We start from the raw sequence: 20,874 nt of genomic DNA on the forward strand, positions 1-20,874 counted from the left end.
AGTTCATGACCCGGCGCCTGGAGGACTTTGAGAACAGGGCACGTCGCTGTAATGTGCGCGTGGTTGGCGTTCCGGAGAATCCAGAACCTCACTCTGTTGATCTCCTGGTTGAGGACCTGATCCAAAACTATCTCTCTCCGTCTGGACTGAGTGAATTTTTCGCAGTAGAGCGTGCTCATCGAGTTCCGGCGGGCCAGGGTAAGCCAGGTGCCCCGCCGAGGCCTATTGTTGCGAAACTCTTCCATTATAGGGATCGGGACGCTATCCTGCAAGCATCACGTGTGAAGGACCCGGTGGCCTTTGAGAACGCCACAGTGAACTTTTATCCGGAGTTTTCCCAACAGGTCCAGAAACAGCGTATGGGCTTCCGTGGTGTCAAGAAGCGTCTTCGGGACATGGAGTTACGCTACGCTATGCTGTTTCCGACCAGGCTGCGAGTGGAGTACAATGACCGAACCTTTTTCTTTGATCGGCCAGATTCTGTGAACGACTGGCTGGACTCTCTGCCTGGCCGACCTCCTGCGACTGAGTCCGACGCCCACCTGGGTGGTGCTGAGGGTGGTGTGGAGAGCTGAACAATTCGTCTACGCCTGGGCCCTCGTATAGAGTAAACTCTTCCGGGATTCTATGCCTAAGTGCCTCTACTGTTTGTGTGTTTTCCTCGTCATCTGTCTTGATCGGGGTGGCGGGTGGGCCAGAGCCTTTCCTCCTCCGGGGTCTTTTTGTAGAATGGGGGTTCTTGGGCGACAGGCACACTGCATGTTGGGGTGGCTTTTTAGCATTTTGCAGGGGTGCAGGGTGGGGGGTGTTTTCTTGATTGTTGGGGGGTGGGTGGTTGGGAAGTTCGATGTTTGTGTGTTATGTTCTCAAGGCGACTTTATCTTGCTACTGATGGTTTTTATGTCATGCTCATGGAGGAGGGGTTTCGGCGTTGCTGTGTGGGATGGGGGGTAGCGGGTTGAGGTTTGTTTCGTGGAATGTTAATGGTCTAGGGGATCGTATTAAGCGGAGTGTGGTGTTGAAATGTTTACGACGTTTATCTCCAGATATTGTTTTTCTGCAGGAGACTCATTTGGTGGGCAATGCTTGTCGTGCGATGAATAGGTGGGGCTATCGCCTTGCCGCACATTCAGGGTTTACCACGGGTTCCAGGGGGGTGGGTATCCTTGTTCGGGCTTCCCTCCCCCTAGCTATTGATGATGTGATCCTTGATGATCGGGGGCGATATGCTGTCCTCGTGGGTCGTTATGAGGGTCGTACCCTCTCTTTATTTGCTGTTTATGTCCCCCCCGGCCTGCAGACTTCTACCTTTTCCGATTTGGGCCGTGTTTTGTTGGACCTCCCTAATAGTACTCTCTTCATAGCAGGTGACTTTAATTCTGTGTTCTCCGGTCTACACGATCGCCACCCCCCTAGGGACACTCCTTCGGCCCAACAGTGGCTTGGTGGGTTTCTAGACACGTTTGGTTTGGTGGATTGCTGGAGGCTTATGCATCCTACTCAGCTTCAATACACTTTCCACTCTGGGGCCCATGGGAGTTTGTCTAGACTGGATTATTTCCTGATGCCTGCGGCCCAGTCGCCGGCGGTGCGTGAGATTAGACACCTCCCCCGGGGCATTTCCGATCATTCTCCGCTCTGGCTTTGTTTTGAGATGGGGGTGGAGGCGGCGGGCCGGGTTGCTCCTATCAACCCATGGTACCTTACCTCCCCCCGAGACCCGCAACCTTTTAACTAAGTCTTTGGACGCCTATTTTTTGGACAACGAGGGATCCGTTTCCTCTGCGATATCCCTGTGGGAGGCCTTTAAGACAGTGATTCGTGGACAGGCCCTTTCCCTTATTGTTGAATCCAAGAGGGCGAGGGATCGGGAGGTGGTGGACCTCGAGAGGGAGATTGCTGAAAGGGAGGCTGCCTTAGAGTCGGAAGTCACATCTGATAAACTCCATGCCCTGGGTCTGAAACAATTTGCTTATAAGTCTTTGGTCACGGATGCGGCCAAACAGATGTTCCGGGAGCAACAGGGCCGTCTGTATGATGTGGGGGACAAGGCGGGCAAATTATTGGCGTGGTTGGATAAGAAGGAGAGGGCGAATCGTGTGGTGCCTGTGATTCAATCGTCGAATGGTGTGAGAGTGACGGACCCGATTGGAATAGTTGCATGTTTTGCTGAGTATTTTCGTGTGGTTTATACCCCTGTGTCTGGACGGGATGTTGCTGACTCTCGCCTTCTGTTGCGCGATATAGCTTTGCCCAGTGTCTCCGATTTAGACTGTAAATCGTTGGAGTCCCCTTTTACTACTGACGAGATAGCTACTGCCATTCGCTCACTCCGTTCGGGCAAAGCCTTGGGCCCGAACGGGTTGCCAATTGAACTGTACAAGCTACGTCCTGATAAGGTGGCGCCCTATCTTCGCGACATGTTTTTGGAGTCCCGGGAACGGGGTGTTTTCCCGTATGATCAGCGTCTGGCAACGATAGTCGTAATTCCCAAGGACGGTAAACCGCGGGACCTTTGTTCGTCTTATAGGCCCATTTCCTTGTTAAACGTTGAGCCCAAGGTCCTGGCTAAGCTCCTGGCGACCCGCCTCTTGTCGGTCATTAGTGACTTGGTTCATCCGGATCAATCCGGATTTATCCCACATCGCAACACGGCTCTTAACCTACGTCGTCTCCACGGTGCTGTTGCGAGGGCGGGGCTTCTGACGGAACCGGCCATTTTGGCCTCGTTGGATGCCTCGATGGCTTTTGACACAGTGGAGTGGCCCTATCTTTGGGCTGCTCTTGAAAAATTTGGTTTTGGTCCTGAGTTTATCGGTTGGGTGAAGTTGTTATACGCTGAACCCTTAGCGCAGGTAGTGGTGAACGGTAGAGTTTCTGTCCCCTTTTGCCTTGGTAGGGGGACCCGTCAGGGTTGCCCCTTGTCTCCGTTGCTTTTTGCGCTCGCCCTGGAACCGTTAGCTGCGTGGCTTCGATGGGAGCCTTCACTCAAGGGGATCCGTTGGTCACCGGACTTTGAGGACCGCGTCTCACTTTACGCGGATGACATTCTTTTGTATCTTACTTCCCCGCGTAAATCTCTAAATGTTTTATTTGATGTTCTTACCTCGTTTGGAGCTAACTCGGGCCTAGTTATTAATTGGGCTAAGTCCTGCGTGTATGTTCTTTCGGGTGTTTTGCCCCCATTGCCGGACAGATTTCCTATCCAGGTGGTCCAGTCTGGCTTCCAGTACGCTGGACTCCTCACTCCGATTCGAGCGCAATCTCCTCCCCCCGCTTCTTAGACTGCGACTAGATGTGGCCCGTTGGCGTACGCTGCCCCTGTCTCCTCTGGGCAGGGCAGCCCTTTTTAAAATGATGTCCTTGCCGCGGTTCCTCTACGCACTTCAGAATTCTTATGACGACGTTCCCGCTACCTATTTCCGAGAGATAGAGAGTCTTCAAAGACAACTGATCTGGGACGGGCGTCCACGTATTGCCCTTGCGAAACTCACCATCCCTTGGTATGACGGGGGCATGGCGCTCCCCGACATCAAGAGATATTATTGGGCTGCCCAGCTGTCTGCCATCAACCACGCGATGTATTCGCCGGGTCGGGATCCGGCCTTTGAGATGGATAGACTCCAGCTGCCGGGAGGGGACTTTAATAGAGCGCTTTATTCTAGATCGGCCGGGCGCCATCTTGTGGGCCCGTCCAGGATCGCAGTCACTGTGTGGCGCGCCGCGCATGTGAGTTTGGGCTGGGAGAATCGACTGACACTAGCGACGCCGCTTTATGCCTCTGAACGTTTGGGGTGTCTCTGGTCTACTAAGGGATTCGACCGCTGGGATATGATTGGGATATGTAAGGTGGGTGATCTCTGTGCGAAAGGTTGCGTGAAGTCATTCCAGACCCTTAAGGCAGAATACGACTTGAGTGATAGAGAGTTTTTTCGGTATCTGCAGGTCCGGCATGCCCTGGCCTCGGTTCTAACTCCTGGTGTGACCCTGCCCGAGTCTTCCCCCCTTGAAGATCGTATACTAGATGGGCACCTGCCTGATAGTACTATCTCCCTTATTTATAAAAAATTGATTCATAGTCGCGCCGACCTGTTGGTCCGCCTTAGGGAGCTGTGGGTCGGTGACGGATTGGAATTAGATGACGAGGATTGGCAGTCAGCACTCTCTTCTCCTAAGGAGGTTGCCATTCCCGCCCGTCTTCGTTTGGTGCAACTTAAAATCCTCCACCGCGTGTATGTAACTGGCCCGCGCCTGGTTGTAATGGGTTTTTCCCCGGATGGCTTATGTAAGCGTGGCTGTGGGATGAGTGGTACATTTATGCATATACTTTGGGAATGCCCGTTGGTAGCGGCCTACTGGATTGATGTACTTGATGTGATGACTGTCGTGACTGGTGTTGCCCTGCGGCCTGAGGCCCGACGATGCCTTTTGAACGTGTGGGAACCCACCGATTATTCTGTGGCCCAGACCAGATGGGCAACCTTGGGGTACATGGTCGCGAAGCGGGACATTGCGCAACTTTGGGGCGCATCCAGACCTCCGGACGTTTCGGTGTGGGAGGATAACATGGACTGGTCCATGTTTCGAGAGAAGACCGTCTATGTGGCTAGGGGCAGACCCAGGGCGTGGACTAAAATTTGGGGTCAGTGGAATGCATATCGTGGAGACATTTGTACCCCTCCCTTGGTTGACACATCCGATGTTGTCCTGTCTCCCTAGGCTGACGTTCCCGAAATCTTTCATTCTCTTTTTAAGATTTTCCTGTCCTCCCTGCTGCCCCCCCCCCCCGCCCTTGCCGAGTCTCATTGATTTACCTTTATCTTCCTGATTAGTGTACTTCCCCTCTGTCATCTGGGCTGCCGTGATTGCTACATTCGCCTTGTTTTGGTTTGTTATTTTAATGTTTAAGACAAAACTGTTGTGTCCTGTCATATGCTTTGTGCAATATTTAATCTGTGATTTGGGCCTGGCCACGGAGATTAATGTTTACTGCATGGTACCTGCTTTGCGAATTAGCGGCCAGCCCGTGTGGTTGTAGGCCCATCTTTGTACTTTTTATCTGATTGCTCAATAAAAAAATTTTAACCCCAAAAAAAATAAAATAAATAAAAAATAAAAAATGACGTGCACTTATGATTAAGCATTCTACACTTAACTAAATAGGGAAAGTTTAAAAGAATATTCTGAGGTGAGGTTTACTCTAGTACCCTCCGTTTGGAGGACTAGGAATGTTGTCAGTGTTTAGAAATTACTACATCCTTTCCACACCCTCATGGACCGGAAACTCAGAGCTGCCCTATTGTTCTCCCAAACTGACACCCACTGTTGCCTCAGCCTGGAAGCACATCAGCCCGACCAGGTTAGTTCTTGACTGGTTGCCAAAGGCGTAAGTGTGTACAACCACAAAGACCAGTAAAGGCAGCCGACAATAAAAGGAAAGAAAAGGGTAAAAAGAGCTTAGGATGCTAAGGATGCGCAGCATACAGGAAGAGATCATTATGGCCAATAACGGTTATATGTCTTGTCTTGGATTTTTGTATATAATACATGTACTGTCTTCCTCACCTGAGTATGTGTGTACGTAATGTATGGATCTACGTCATCTCTCTGCCTGTGTTTCCGTATTACTTAACCCCTGTTGTTCTGTGTTGTGCGCGCACTGAATGACCCATTATTGTACACGTCTCTCTCTCTCTCTCTCTCTCTCTCCCCTCCCCTCCCCTCCCTCCCCTCCCCTCCCTCCCCCCCTCCTTCCCCCCCCCCTTGGTCCCTCCTCCCATGTATGGTAGCGCTGTGCCCCCCCCCCCCCCCCCCGGCACAAAACCTAATTGGGTCTCCTCGAACAACAAAGGTGTTCGGAAAAAATTGACAGGAACTAAAACGATTGTGACTTGCCATATTACTACCTCTCCTTTCTGCAAAACGATAGAACCCGAGTTGGTAATGAAGGAAAGGACAGGTAAGACGACTGATGTCCCCTAATCTGGCCTTTTCATAGGGGGACTATAACGTCAATGGTCTTCTGTTTTCCAGCTCGTTAGAAATACAATTCCCACTGCCCAGATTACCTCACCCCTCTGCACTTAAGTGCGGATGTCCAAAGTGCCCCCCCGATTCTCCCGATTGACCCCAGCTCCCTGTCCAAAGCGTCCCCGCTTCCCCCGATTAACCCCAGCTTCATGTCAGCTACCCTCGAAGCGTAATTGATGACCTTGATTAACGGTCTTTCCCCAAGAAAGGCATGTCTAACATCTGCCCCCCCCCCTCCTCCTTCTTCCTGACGATAACGCTCCTGCTTGCAAGAGTTAGCCGACCCCGAAGGGAAATGTAAGATTGTCGATACTTGGGTTAAAAAGAAAAAGGGCGAGTCTCTACATAAGGACTCGATTTTGAGTTTGATATAATACACTGTGTATAAAGGTCCAATTTCTCTCCACATACGTCACGAATGAACGCCAAACAGGTTTATAAATTCAATGGTAATGCCCTCTTACATACTCCATAAGTGATGACTTCTGACTGTGACCGATGACTTATCACCCACCCACATAGGATTGGGGACGGAATTGAGATGTATAAATGTCTTCTCCTGCCAGTTTTTCTAAAACTTGTTTTGTACCCATTCAAAGATACAATCACCGGAGGAGAGGAGCTGGACGTGACGCACAGCCTGGCCACAGATCATGGAGCACGTGTGACCTCAGCCAAAGGTGGAGCCACAGAGCAACGAGACGCGGGACGAGGCACCATTCTCAAACTCGGCAGATGAAGGAATGAAGGGCCGCCTTGAAGCCCTCGATTTGCTGACCCACTCGTGCCTGAAGTCCCCGTCCCTCTTCGCCCGACTGATGGGCCTGCCTGCTCGCCATCCTTTGCTCCTTGTGGTCCCTTGGTGTGCTCAAAGATCTGATCCCACTCCGCCCTCTCTTCCCTTGATTATTCAACAACATCACCCTTTTCGCATAACTTTTGACTATAGAATAAGGTTTTTGCCACGAAAGAAGAAAGACACGCAGGTGCCCAGCATGAGGCACCCCTAAGAAGATCAGTTAGGAAACAGGACTGTGATCTAACAGCAGAGGACTGATCGCACCCTGCAACGCGTAAGGATGAATACGAGCTGGACCTATAGCTCCACCGCCGGTGCTCAACAGCGCCAACAAAAGAAGACGGACTCTGTTAAAAAGACATTGTGACGAAAACCCCCTTCCTGAACTTTCTACCCACCCCTTGACTAAGTGCTTGTATCGAATTGAATCCGTCCTTCAACAATTTTGTATTGCTTTCAAAAATGTTTCATCGGTCACTCATGTATTTAGCTTTCCAAAAGTCTCTTATTGCACTGATAAGACCCGAAGGTATCAGAGTACTTTTACTGTATGTTGATGTCACCGGAGAGAAAGTCTGGACTTGATTCTATAATGTTTCGGAACATTTTTTCTGATTGACTCCAACTAAGTATTATGCCGATCTCTAGACTTGTATGAATAACCCAACAAATGAAAAATCATATGTACCGCATTCCGCCAATCGTATCGACTGTTTAGAACTGAACTAGTTTATGTAAAAAAAGCGGCGACTGTTGAAAATGGCAATGTATATGTACATAAGCGGCGTTCGTTTGTGTTCACTGTACCCCTTGTTGTAAGCAGAATGGATATCGCTAAACACTGACTGTGTTATCCCGCCAGCATAGACCCATGCACACACGTACACGACAGCCATTTTAGACACCATGCCTCTCTGCCCATCTGTCCCCGGCACCCCTCCCCGCGCGCACTGCTCATGCATCAGCCACAAGACCCTCTCCCTCTGCGTGACCCTGCTCTAGAAGTAGCACTCCTGCTTGACCCACACCCCCCATTTCCTCCCAAGAACACCCTTCCCCTCAGCTGACAACCCCCCCCCCCCCCCGGCTGCGCTTGGCCTCTCGACCCGGTCCCAAGTCCTAAGACCAAGCCTCGTGGATGTACATCCCCCTTTTCCCTGCCCAGCATAACAAAACCGTGATACACCAACCGAAGTGTCCGACCCTATCACCTGACCAACATTTGACCTGATCATCCCCTCCTGCCCTCGTGTCCTGTAGGAATGTCCGGCTGAGAGATCACAATCTCTCTTGTTACATTCAGGAGGGGAGGATGACATCTGAGCGACTGGTATGGGAATAGGCCTGAAGCTGGGATTCCAAGCATGCCTTTTTCTACTTCAAAGCGTCTTTATTGTAATAAGGAATGTTTGTGCATCATAAACATGTGTATAAAAGACGAAGCCTCAGAGAACTTGGTAGAGCACTTCCTGAAGACACTATGCGAGTGTCCGAAATGACAGGCTCTCCTCATGAGAAATAAAACTCTATTCTTGTCTTCCTGCTTCCAGCGCCCGTCTCTTTATTTGGTAATTGTTCAAGATGGAAACTAAGAGGCGTCCTGCACCAGCAGCCTGGGCATCAGGTGCGTTATGGGCTGACTTTTCCTCATATGCGTATCAATATGTGGAAACTTAGATGCACGGGGTCCTTTCCATCAGCAAGAGGCCCACTTGGCGTCGAAAAGGCCCAACGGCCCGCGTCGACTACCAGAGCGAAGTGGAAAGTGTTGTTGAGTCGAGGGATACCAAGCGGAAACAATACCGTCGAATGTAGAAAGTTTTGGCCTTGGAAAGTTGGAAAACTTTGGTCCCGAAGTTGGAGCTGTCGAATTGCATCCGAACCCAATGGCGGAAAAAAACAATCTGAAGATGGAGAAGGAGTAGTTTCTTACCTGTAACTCCAGTTCTGTAGTAGGGGTATCTCTGTTATAGTCATAATCTAGTGAATAGCCCCGCCCATGTGTGGGGACCCCGGAGCAATGAAAAATAATCTCTTAAGCGGTCTTCTTTGCAGTCCTGCATAGACACTTAAGAGAAAATCAAGACAAATAATGCAGCCTAACACTTACAAGGCTGCAATGGCCACCACTTCATCTAAACAGTGAAAAGGATAGCCAACAATGTCAAATTTTTTACACATTTTACCAAGTTTTCCTCATAGAGAAAAACTCCCCTTCACCAAAATCCTTGAAATGATAGAGAGGAAAAGTTGGACAGCCAAGCCCCCATAGGCTGCCATTATGTGTCTGGAAAAGGGATACTGTGCCTTTAAGGAACTTTCCAGAGACTCTCTCCCAGCATGCACAGCCAAGCCCTTTTACTTTCAGTTCTTTTTTCCGGTTCCTGCTAGCAGGACCCTGGAGCTTTAGCTCTTCATTTTTTGAGTTGTTTTTATTCACTTTTAGTGATTATTTCTGGATTTTTACAGCTTCACTCGACGTCTTTGGCCTTTACCTACATTCTGCTGTGGTTGGTGGTGGGTGGTAGAGGGGCCGGAGAGAATTTCTAGGCATCCCAGGTGGTATCACCAGCGGGGGCAGAGCAGGAGGCGACCTAGACGGTGAGTAGGTATGCGAATACTCAAAACTAAGCAAAGGGACCAACGTCCCTCGCTTACGAGTGGTAAGTAGCCTCAGACACCCCATCAGAAGGGTTCCTTGACGCTGATTCACTGCTCGGTGTCGAGTCGACGTTGCCGGGAACACCAAGTCCCCGCCGACGATGAGAGGCTCACCGCGGAGCGAGGCCTGGAACAGGACCCCGGCGTCAAGCGCCGGTAATGCCCCCGCGGCGGTAACCCATGACGTCGACATCACTACAACGTCACCATCACTAAGATATTGACCGTCTCTACGACATTGACCACCACGATGTCAAAACATCCCGACGGCGTCAAACACTCTTTCACTGCGACGTCGACTTCACTTCGACGTCGAGCAGCACATGGGCGGGACTATTCACTAGATTAGGACTATACACAGAGATCCCCTACTACAGAAGATGCCCATGCGCACTGTAGTCCAGGGGAGGAGTCACCTATCTCGTGAAACTTCGAACACTCTTCCAAGACACAAGGTGCAAACATCCGGACCCGACACTAAGCAGCGATCTATGCTAAGATATGAATTCAGCAGCCCACATGCCTCGAACATTGAATTACTCAATCTGAATTGTATTTCGACTTCTAGCCAGCAGTGATGGCATTGGAGATTGCCTCTGCTGCCCTCTTTCTCCAGTAAAATGGAATGAGGGCGCCTTGTCTTTCCATCACTGAAAATCTCACGTACATGCAGATGCCAAATACTGAGAGCTTGATATGTGACAAAATCATATACTTAATTATTTATAATTATAGACATTTGAATTCAGTCCCTGCTTGGCATGCACACGTTAGTGCCACAAACTGCAGCAAACAGTGCCGCAACCAAATCAAGAACGCACAGTTACAGAACAGTTTTGGATGCTCTGGGATAACCTTAGTTTGGGAAGGTTGAATGTTTTGTAGATTCTGTGAGGAGTCAGAGTCACCAAATAAGTCAGAAAAGACAGGACACCATTCCATCAAATAGAGCCTTGGACTAATCAGACAACCATTGATAAATTAAGCAAAAATGGTGAAGTTCTTATCTTCTTCTGGGAAGAAAGCAGTCGCACTGTTATGCCTACCAAATGCCATCGGCATAACTTGAAAAGTCGCTCCTCAAACTAGAAAGAAATGCGTTCTACAACGGCGAACAAATACTCTGTCATCAGAAATAAAACAGGAGGGTATATAAATAGAGCCTTCATATACAGAAGAAAAGTATTACACTATACCTTGTTCCATATGGTACAATACGAGTCTGGCAAGAGTCACCTTCATAATGGCCTCGCCGTGCCCTGTAGTTGAACAGGCACCAACCAAATTGTCAGCATAGCCTCCACTTCCTGTACAAAAGAAAATCATACAGAAATATTTATTATCAACAATTATTTACATTTCTCTGTAAGTGTAACAAACACTAAGCACATGGAACGATAAATAATTGCCCCCCCCCCCCTCAAAAAAATAAAAATAAAATCAATAATATAAGTATAAGGCAACTGAAAACAACCTATGAGGTAATGGCAACCAGCTCACTTCACTGAGCAGGCAACCAAATCTGTGTTCATCAGAAATATACAAAGATAGTTAGCCAACATTGGGCCTGAGGTTTGACAACTGACTGCTGGAGGAGATGAATATTACCAGTATTAGGAGCATTCCACCTCAATGAAAACTAAGTTCAGCGCAATGTACCCATAAACCATTTTATGCAAGACCTGCTGTTCTTGTCAATCGCCTTTAATTCATCTTCACTCTTATTTTTTTTACCTCTTCTTCCTTTCCTAAGATCAGCCACAATTGTTGCCTTGATGAAGTGCACAAATGTTGTCTGATTTCTTTAATGCTTTACCTTCTATTAAGCATGTCTATCAATTATCAAGCATTGACTATATTCTATCTTCAAAAGCACAAAAATCACATTCTTTCCTGTTTCCAAAATGGCGTGTAGTACCTTAAGCACAATCTGTATACCAAAAGTATTTTGTGAATAAGAAGGGCTCGTAAGTAAAATTGTTGTGCTTGGATGCTGCAAATATATGAGAAAGGGATAGAAGATGAGGGTGTCTGGAAAAGCATGCACAAGATGCCCACTTACATTTCCAATTGGGCCTTACCTCAGATAATGCAAGAGCGAATTAGTTTGACCACTTCGTTATTGCACCAGCCATCACAGACTATGTGCTGCACAGCTATTTCTCTTTCGAAGTTTAAGGAGAACAGTGGGCTGCATGTGATGGACCCACCAACCCTGTAAAGCCATGAATGGAGTAGGAAGCTCCCTTCAGCAAAAGTGACCTGCATCCATTGCTAAGCCAATCACACACAAATGACGATTAGATTTGATCAATTATCCCAGTGCTTTTCTTTTTTTTAGAGATCCAATTCTCTATGGTGGCACAGTTTGTGGATCACGTGTTGAGCTCATCCTCCCCTTCAGCAGAATGAGTTCGGAATGTAGATATTATAGTTGATATAAAAAGGGCTTACTTAAAATTTGCTTTGTTAAATTGGCATCAGACCTTACACAATATCCTGCACCTCTTATCACTGGATTTAGGTAAACCATAACAGTGATTCATTCTACCCTACATTGATTAGTTTATCCAGGGCTCCTCGAATATCTAATCAATATATTGTTAACCAACTGCATCCGGGTCAGAAAACAGTAGTCAAACTTTTCTTGGCCAGTCTCTAAAACACCATACGTCCACCCACCGCACAAACTACACTGTTCTCCTATTGACAAATGAACAATTTTCCTAGGAGAGGGTCACAAACTGAGACATGAAATGGGCCCTGTTTTTTTTCCAAAGCCACTTCAAGAAGCACATCACTTCATTCAAGAATCCTTTACTCTATTAGTTGTACTGTTGGTTTTACTTTTCACATGTAACAAAAACATTTTTCAGAGGAATACTTTACTACTTGAGCCATGCAAAAAGAACAATTGATGGACAGAATGCAGAACAATGTCATACATTCACCCCAGTAAGTTCAAGTTAAAGTTAAAAAATTTGTATAGTGCGCTACTCACCCAGAGGGTCTCAAGGCGCTTGAGGGGGGGTACTTTACTTATCGAATATCCAAGTTTTTAGTTGCTTTCTGAAGGAGAGGTGGTTCTGTGTAAGGTGGAGGTGGGTGGGGAGAGAGTTCCAAGTTTTGGCCGCTAAGTAGGAGAAGGATCTTCCCCCCCATGGTGGATCTATGGATGCGCGGCGAGGGCTTGATTGGACGAACGTAGTTGGCGGGTGGGGGTGTAAAAGGACAGGCGCGTGTTGAGGCATTCGGGTCCTAGGTCGTAGAGGGCTTTGTGTGCGTGGGTGAGGAGACTGAACGTTATTCTCTTGTTGATGGGGAGCCAGTGGAGGTCTTTCAGATGACCGGAAATGTGAGCTTGGCGGGGGATGTCTAGTATGAGTCTGGCTGAGGCGTTTTGGATGCGTTGGAGTTTTTTCTGTAGTTTGGCTGTGGTTCCGGCGTCAAGGGTGTTTCCGTAATCCAGTCTGCTTGTGACCAGTGCGTGGGTGACCGTTTTTCTTGTTTCGGTGGAGATCCAACGGAAGATTTTTTTGAGCATGCGTAGGATGTTGAAGCATGATGATGAGACGGCGTTGACTTGTCTGGTCATCGAGAGGGAGGAGTCCAGGATGAAGCCTAGGTTACGTGCGTGGTCCGTTGGTGTGGGTGCGGTTCCCAGGGCCGGTGGCCACCATGAGTCGTCCCAAGCAGAGGGGGATGAGCATAAGATGAGGACTTCCGTTTTGTCCGAGTTCAGTTTTAAACGGCTGTTTTTCATCCACTCGGCTACATCTTTCATTCCTTCGTGTAAGTTGGTTTTGGCGGTGTTTGGGTCTTTGGTGAGGGAGAGGATCAGCTGGGTGTCGTCTGCGTAGGAGATGATGTTGAGGTTGTGTTTGCGCGCGATGGGTGCGAGGGGACTCATGTAGTCGTTGAAGAGGGTGGGACTGAGTGATGATCCTTGTGGTACGCCGCAGAGGACTTCGGTGGCCTCTGATCTAAAAGGGGGGGGGCGGACTCTCTCGGTTCTTCCGGAGAGGAATGAGATGATCCAGTCCAATGCTTTTCCTTGTATTCCGACGTTGCTGAGGCGTTGTATGAGGGTGCTATGACCGACTGTGTCGAAGGCTGCGGAGAGGTCAAGTAGGATGAGGGCAACTGTTTCTCCGTTGTCCAGTAATGTTCGAATGTCGTCTGTTGCTGCGATGAGGGCGGTTTCGGTGCTGTGTTTGGCTCGGAATCCGGACTGGGATGGGTCGAGGGATTTGTTGGATTCGAGGAAGGCGGCGAGCTGACTGTTGACGGCTTTCTCAATGATTTTGGCAGGGAATGGGAGGAGCGAGATGGGACGGTAGTTCTTAAATTCAGTGGGGTCTGCTGTGGGTTTCTTCAGAAGGGCGCTGAGTTCGGCATGTTTCCAGTTTTCCGGGAAGGTAGCGGAGTTGAGGGAGCAGTTGATGACGTCTCGTAGATCGGGTGCGATAATGGAGTCTGCTTTGTTGAAAATGTGGTAGGGACATGGGTCGGTTGGCGATCTTGAGTGGATGGAGTTCATCAGGCGGATGGTGTCTTCAGTGGTGATTGGGTTCCAGGCGCAAAGGTTGTTAGAGGGGGGTTTAGGTTCGGAGGTGGGTGGAGTGGACTGGTCTCCGGACTGGTTTTCAAAGCTGTTACGTATGTCGGCGATTTTGTTGTGGAAGAATGATGCTAGGGAGTCGCAGAGGTCTTGGGAGGGAGTGATGTCGTTGGTGCCGGCGGTGGGGTTGGTAAATTCTTTGACGATGTTGAATAGTTCCTTGCTGTTGTGGGCGTTGTTGTCAAGTCGATCCTTGAATGCTGATTTCTTGGTGGATCGGATCAGTTGGTGGTGTTTGCGGGTGGCGTTCTTGAAGGTAGTCAGGTTGTCAGTGGTAGGGTTTTTTCTCCAGGCTTTCGCGAGGGTGCGACAGAACTTCTTGGATTTCTTAAGGTCATCGTTGAACCAGGGGGCTTTTTTGCTACCTTGCTTAATTTGATGGTTTTTCAAGGGTGCTAGTTCGTCGGCGCTGTGGGTGATCCATTGTGTGAGGTTGGTGGCTGCTTGATTTGGGTCCGATGGTTTGGCAGGAGGGTTTTGGTGAAGCGATGTGAAGAGCTGGTTGGTGGTAATTTTGTTCCTGTTTCTTCGGGGTATTGGCTGTGGGAGGTTGTGGGTCGTGGTCTTTTTGTAGTTGAAGTGAACGCAGCTGTGGTCCGTCCAATGGAGAGCTGTGGTGTGGTTGAAGGAGATGTGTTTGCTGGAGGTGAAGATTGGGTCGAGCGTGTGACCGGCATAGTGGGTGGGGGTATCAACAAGTTGTTCGAGTCCGAGGTTGGCCAGGTTGTCCAGAAGGGTGGTGGTATTGCTGTCGTTTTTCTTTTCCAGGTGGAAGTTGAGGTCTCCCAGTAGAATGTAGTCCTCGGAGGGGAGGGCGTGTGGGCTGATAAAGTCAGTGATGTCTTCGCTGAATTGTGTGCGGGGCCCTGGTGGCCTGTAGATGAGGGTGCCTCTGAGTGTGGTCTTGGGGTCGGTGTGGATCTGGAAGTGAAGGTGTTCGGCGGTAGCAAGGTTATCGTCTGAACTGGTCGTGATGCGGATGGTGTTCTTATGGACGATGGCGATGCCTCCTCCTGTTTGGTTGGTGCGGTCCTTTCGGATGATATTGTAGCCGTCCGGGATGGCTATGGCGATGTCGGGAGCTGATGAGGTGTTCATCCAGGTTTCTGTAAGGAAGGCGACGTCCGGCGATGTAGTGTCGAGTAGGTTCCAAAGGTCAATGGCGTGTTTGTGGACCGAACGGGTGTTGAGCAGGATGCATTTCAGGTGGTTAGTGTCGGAGCTCTGTTTGGAGTTTGTGGATTTGGTGTGGGTCCAGATGCAGTCGAACTTGCAGGAGCGGCAGGTGAAGGGTCCATGGGTGTGACCTGGGGCGGCTTGGTAGCAGTTTGGGAGTCGGCCGGGGTTAAGTGCTGAGAGGGTTGCGGCGTCGTACGTTATGCGGGTGGAGTGGATTTTGCGGGGACCAGGGGGTCTGGCGCTGGGCGCGGTCCAGGCGTAGACGGGCTTACCTTTGGCGCACCTTCGGCGCGCATGGGGCGCGTCCGCTGCGCGCAAAGGCATCTGTCATAAGTGGTTAGTGGAGGGGGGAGGGGCGAGGGAGGAGCAGCTGGGAGGCAGGAGCGGGGTGGAGAGACGGGCTGGAGGCACAACAACAAAATGGCAGCAACAACAAAAGCCAAACAGGAAGAGATTGGGGCACGATGTGAAATATACCTAAGGGCAGTGTCACCGGCACAATCAGGCACTAATTAAAATTAGCAAGCAGTGCAGCGCTACGATAATACACAGGCACAACTAATTTCAAAGCAATGCGAGCAGTGCACAATTACTTCTTGGCCGCAGTGAGTGAAAAAAGCGCTACAATACTGAGCGGACACAAAATAATAACAAGGCAATTAATTACAAGGCAATGCACAAGATCGTTTTTTGCAAGCAGTAGCGGAAAAGCGTTACGATACCCAGGAGACCAGGGAGGAGTGACCGCTTCTGAATGGGTCAGGACGGTCACAGCGCTTCACTGGACGGGACCTTTCCTGACTATCAGTGGGAGGGAGGAGCAGCTGGGAGGCGGATGCAGAGATTTGGGCCTAAATCCATAATTTTTCTTGCTCACCATGCTATTCCAGTTTGGACCCAACCATATGCATATCAGTCTTGACCCTGCGCCCAAATGGGAACAGTCCAGCCCGAACTGCCAGGCCAGGTCCTCCCTGGACTGGAAACAAGCATCCTAGGACCGATTTCGGGCTTTCAGCCCTCATCAGCCAGGATATCTTGACTCCAGTGGCATGGAGAGCACGGAACCCAAGTCTGGACATACCCGTCCCACTCGGGGTGACAAATGCAAAAAGAACAATTGATGGACAGAATGCAGAACAATGTCATACATTCACCCCAGTACAGAGATCTGGGCCTAAATCCATAATTTTTCTTGCTCACCATGCCATTCCAGTTTGGACCCAACCATATGCATATCAGTCTTGACCCTGCGCCCAATGGGAACAGTCCAGCCCGAACTGCCAGGCCAGGTCCTCCCTGGACTGGAAACAAGCATCCTAGGACCGATTTCGGGCTTTCAGCCCTCATCAGCCAGGATAGCTTGACTCCAGTGGCATGGAGAAAACGGGACCCAAGACTGGACATACCCGTCCCACTCGGGGTGACAAATGCAAAAAGAACAATTGATGGACAGAATGCAGAACAATGTCATACATTCACCCAGTACAGAGATCTGGGACTAAATCCATCGTTTTTTGCTCACCATACCATTCCCAGGATGCTTGTTTCCGGTTCAGGGAGGGCCTGGCTTGGCAGTTCGGGCTGGACTGTTCCCACAAGGAACAGGGTCAAGAATGATTTGCTTATGGCTGGGTCCAAACTGGGGTGGTGTGGTGAGCAAAAGAATGATGGTTTTAACCCAGATCCTTGTGACTGGGGGTGAACGTTTGCATTGTCCAGCATTCCGTCCATCAATTTGTTTCTTTTGCATATGTCGTGCCCTAAATGGCAAGGGTATGCCCAGATGTGGGCCCCATGTTCACCACACCACTTTATTCAAGCTAGCCTGGCTGATGAAGGGTGAAGCCCTGAAACCGGTCCCAGTATGCCGGTTTCCTGTCCAGGGAGGGCCTGGCTTGGCAGTTCAGCCTGGATAGTTCCCACAAGGAACAGGGTAAAGACTGATTTTCATACGGTTGGGTCCAAACTGGGTTGGTGTGTTGAGCAAAAAATGATGGATTTAACCCAGATCCTTGTGACTCTGGGTGAATGTTTGCATTGTCCAGCATTCCTTCCATCAATTGTTTCTTTTGCATATGTTGCCCTAAGTGGGAAGGGTAAGCCCAGACGTAGGTCCTGTGCTCACTACACCACTGGTTTCAAGCTAGCCTGGCTGAAGAAGGGTGACATACCCTGAAACCATTGAACGGCTGGTCAGTAATACCTTGGCGCACTTCCTGGAATCTAATTCCAGGCTGGCTGACGTTCAGTTCGGCTTCCGACCTGGCCATGGAACTGAGACTGCTCTGGTGACCGTGTTAGACGATCTCCGAATGCGGGCAGACAGGGGACAATCAGGCATTCTTATATTGCTTGACCTGTCTGCCGCTTTCGATACGGTCAACCATTGCATTCTGCTGACCAGGTTGAAAGAAGTTGGGGTGTCAGGGACGGGGTGTCAGGGACGGCCCTAGAGTGGTTTCGCTCTTACTTATCCGACAGATGTCAGGCGGTCTCCCTCCCGCCGTATCAGTCTAAATTCTCCAACATCTCTCACATGGTGTTCCTCAGGGTTCGGCGATAAGCCCTATTCTTTTCAATATCTATATGAGACCCTTGATTGGAATCATAAAGGCGCATGGTGTGAAAGTGGTGAATTATGCCAACGACACCCAACTTCTCTTCTCTCTAGAGGGCAATCAGTCGATTTCTCTGGAAACTTTTCACGACTGCATGCAGGACACTGCCCATTGGTTAAGAACAAACTCACTTCAATTTAACTCCGACAAGACTGAAGGAAACTGCACTGTGGGGAGGATTCCTTCCCCTTTTCCGGACAATTTTTGGCCCTCTCCTAAGACGTCCAATTTGGTTCCGGTTAAAGCTGTACGGAATCTGGGAGTGATGTTTGACATGAATTTAACCATGGAAACGCATGTAAACAAGGTGGTGGGGAATTGTTTCTCTCTGATTAGAGCTCCAAGGAAGATTCTTCTGCTGCTGCCACAGACGGCAAGAGCATTGGTCGTTGGTAGCATCATCCTCAGTAGACTTGATTATTGTAATGCTCTACTGTTGGAGGCTCCTAAATTTTTGATTGAGCGCCTCCAAAGAGTCCAAAATGTGGCGGCCCAAATGGCACTGATGAAACCACGACGCTCGTCCGGTTCACTCGCCCTTGCAGAGCTTCACTGGTTGCCTATAATGCAGAGAGTCCAGTTTAAGTCTCTGTGTTTGGTCTTTAAAGCCCTTCATGGCCTTGGGCCTACCCTCTTCAAGAGACATTTGCACGGTACACTCCAACAAGGTGCCTTCGCTCTCCCAGCGCCTGTTTGGTGAAAGTTCTGAAAATCCGAAGAGACAGGTCAGGAGGCAGGGCATTCAGCTCGGCCGCTGCCAAGCTCTGGAACAACCTTCCTTTAGAACTTAAGACAGCTGCAGGATCTTCTACAGTTTAGGAAGAAGATCAAAACATGTCTGTTTCCCAGAGCCTGATAGGCTGGAACTGCCATGTTGGTTTAAGATCTTACATGGCTTTTTCCGAGCCTGGCAGGCTGGAACTGCCATATCCGTCTACAATGTTCTTTCCCCACTGCTCGATGAGGATTTGTGTACTATAGCGCCAAGAAACCCGCTGGGTGATTGTTGCGCTCTACAAATACTTTATACAATACAATACAAACCGGTCCCAGGATGCTTGTTTCCGGTCCAGGGAGGGCCTGGCTTTGCAGTTGGGGCTGGACTTTTCCCCACAAGGAACAGGGTCAAGATTGATTTGCATATGGCTGGGTCCGAACTGGGGTGGTGTGGTGAGCAAAAGAATGATGGATTTAACCCAGATCCTTGTGACTGGGGGTGAATGTTTGCATTGTCCAGCATACCGTCTATCAATTGTTTCTTTTGCACATTACTACTTAGCCAAGCTGTCAAGTCCAAGTCAGGGATTCTTCACAGAAGGAAAATGTTACCTACCCTGCAGGTATTGTTTTGTACCCTGTAAGTATCTGTTCACAGTACTACAGAGTCACATGCTTTGCATACTCTGGCCATCTAGTGTGGGCTCTGTCATTACAACTTGATTTTCTGCGAAGAAGCTTCAACACACAGGATGTTGTGTGACTTCTCCCTTCGTCCACAATGGACACAAACTCCACCGTAGATTGTTTTTCACTCACTAGGTGTGTAGAACCGGCTTTTCAAAGACCCTCCCCCACTAGGAGAGTCGAAGCCAGTGGCGCAGGGAGACGCCTTAAATCTACGGGTCCTTCTTGCATCAATCATACATTACCAAAGAGACCAGGACAACGAGCTGTGGGAAGCAAGTAATTTATTAGCTCGAGCTAAGGACAGAGATCCCAGAATGGTACAAAGACAATTCTACGGAGACTGCTGCTTTACTCCACAACATTACACATATTTATATATACCATTCTACCTATTTTACTAAAAGTACTTAACACCTCAATTTCTACAAGTATTGTCCCAGTGGCTTGGAAACAGGCCATGGTGCGGGCTCTTGTCAAAAAACCTAATTTGGACACTAAGAATCTTAATAATTTTCGTCCTATCTCCCTGCTTCCCTGGGCTGCCAAAATCCTAGAGAAGTACATAAATGGCCAATTAACAGCTTTTCTTGAAAATAATCAGCTGCTTGACCCTTCACAAACGGGTTTCCGACCCAAACATGGGACGGAGACCGCTCTGCTGGCGGTCACGGAGGAATCCAGGAAAATCTTAGATCGAGGAGGATCGGTGGCAGTCATCCTCCTCGATCTGAGCGCTGCATTTGATACCGTTAACCACGGTATCCTCCTGCAGCGTCTCCTGGATACTGGAATATCTGGCAGAGCTCTGGATTGGTTCAAATCTTATCTGAGCAACAGAGCCTTCCAGGTCTATGAAGGCAATACCATTTCCTCCAGTAAACCTCTGGGCTGTGGAGTCCCGCAGGGTTTATCGTTGAGCCCGACGTTATTTAACGTCTACATGAGACCGCTGGCTGAGATCGTCCGCCCATATGGGATTAAGATCGTTACCTACGCGGACGATACTCAGCTGGTGGTCTCTCTGTTTCAAGAGGGCGGCTCCTCAGCCGGGGTGGATCTTGCGAGCTGTTTGGAGAAGGTCAAAAGATGGATGACCAAGTCTTGTCTCAAACTCAATGGAGACAAGATTGAGCTCATGTTACTGGGTCGGCTCGTGCCAGCTTCCATCGATGCGGTCTGGCCACCCTGTCTGGGCCCCCCACCGGCACCTAAGGACACCATCAAGAGCCTTGGCATCTGGTTAGATAGGTCTCTGTCATTTGACCATCAGGCAACCAGACTATCTGCCATTTGCTTCGGTATCCTTAGAGTTATCAGAAAGATTCTTCCTCTGCTACCTTTTGAAGCAAAACAGACTGTGATACAGGGCCTGATTCAATCCCGTTTGGATTTCGGGAATGCCCTGTATCTAGGAGCACCTGACTTTACCCTGCGTAAATTACAAATAATACAAAACTGTGCTGCCCGGACGCTACTGCAAATCCCTCGCAGGTCATCTGTCAAGTCCGGGCTAAAAAGCCTACACTGGCTCCCCGTTAGGGAGAGAATCAGTTTTA

General features: G+C 49.3%; 1 protein-coding gene across 10 annotated transcripts in view; it reads right to left on the minus strand.

Moving 5' to 3' along the window:
* Nucleotides 1-20,874, minus strand: part of ASRGL1 (asparaginase and isoaspartyl peptidase 1) — a 476,854-nt gene that overhangs the window by 79,284 nt on the left and 376,696 nt on the right. For all 10 annotated transcript variants that reach the window (XM_078648034.1, XM_078648037.1, XM_078648035.1 and 7 more), the window contains one exon: nt 10,687-10,797. In XM_078648034.1, the coding sequence (XP_078504160.1) occupies nt 10,687-10,797 (111 nt within the window). The remainder of the gene's footprint in view (nt 1-10,686; nt 10,798-20,874) is intronic.

The sequence above is a fragment of the Lissotriton helveticus genome, chromosome 6 (assembly GCF_964261635.1).
Source record: "Lissotriton helveticus chromosome 6, aLisHel1.1, whole genome shotgun sequence".
Lineage (NCBI taxonomy): Eukaryota > Metazoa > Chordata > Amphibia > Caudata > Salamandridae > Lissotriton > Lissotriton helveticus.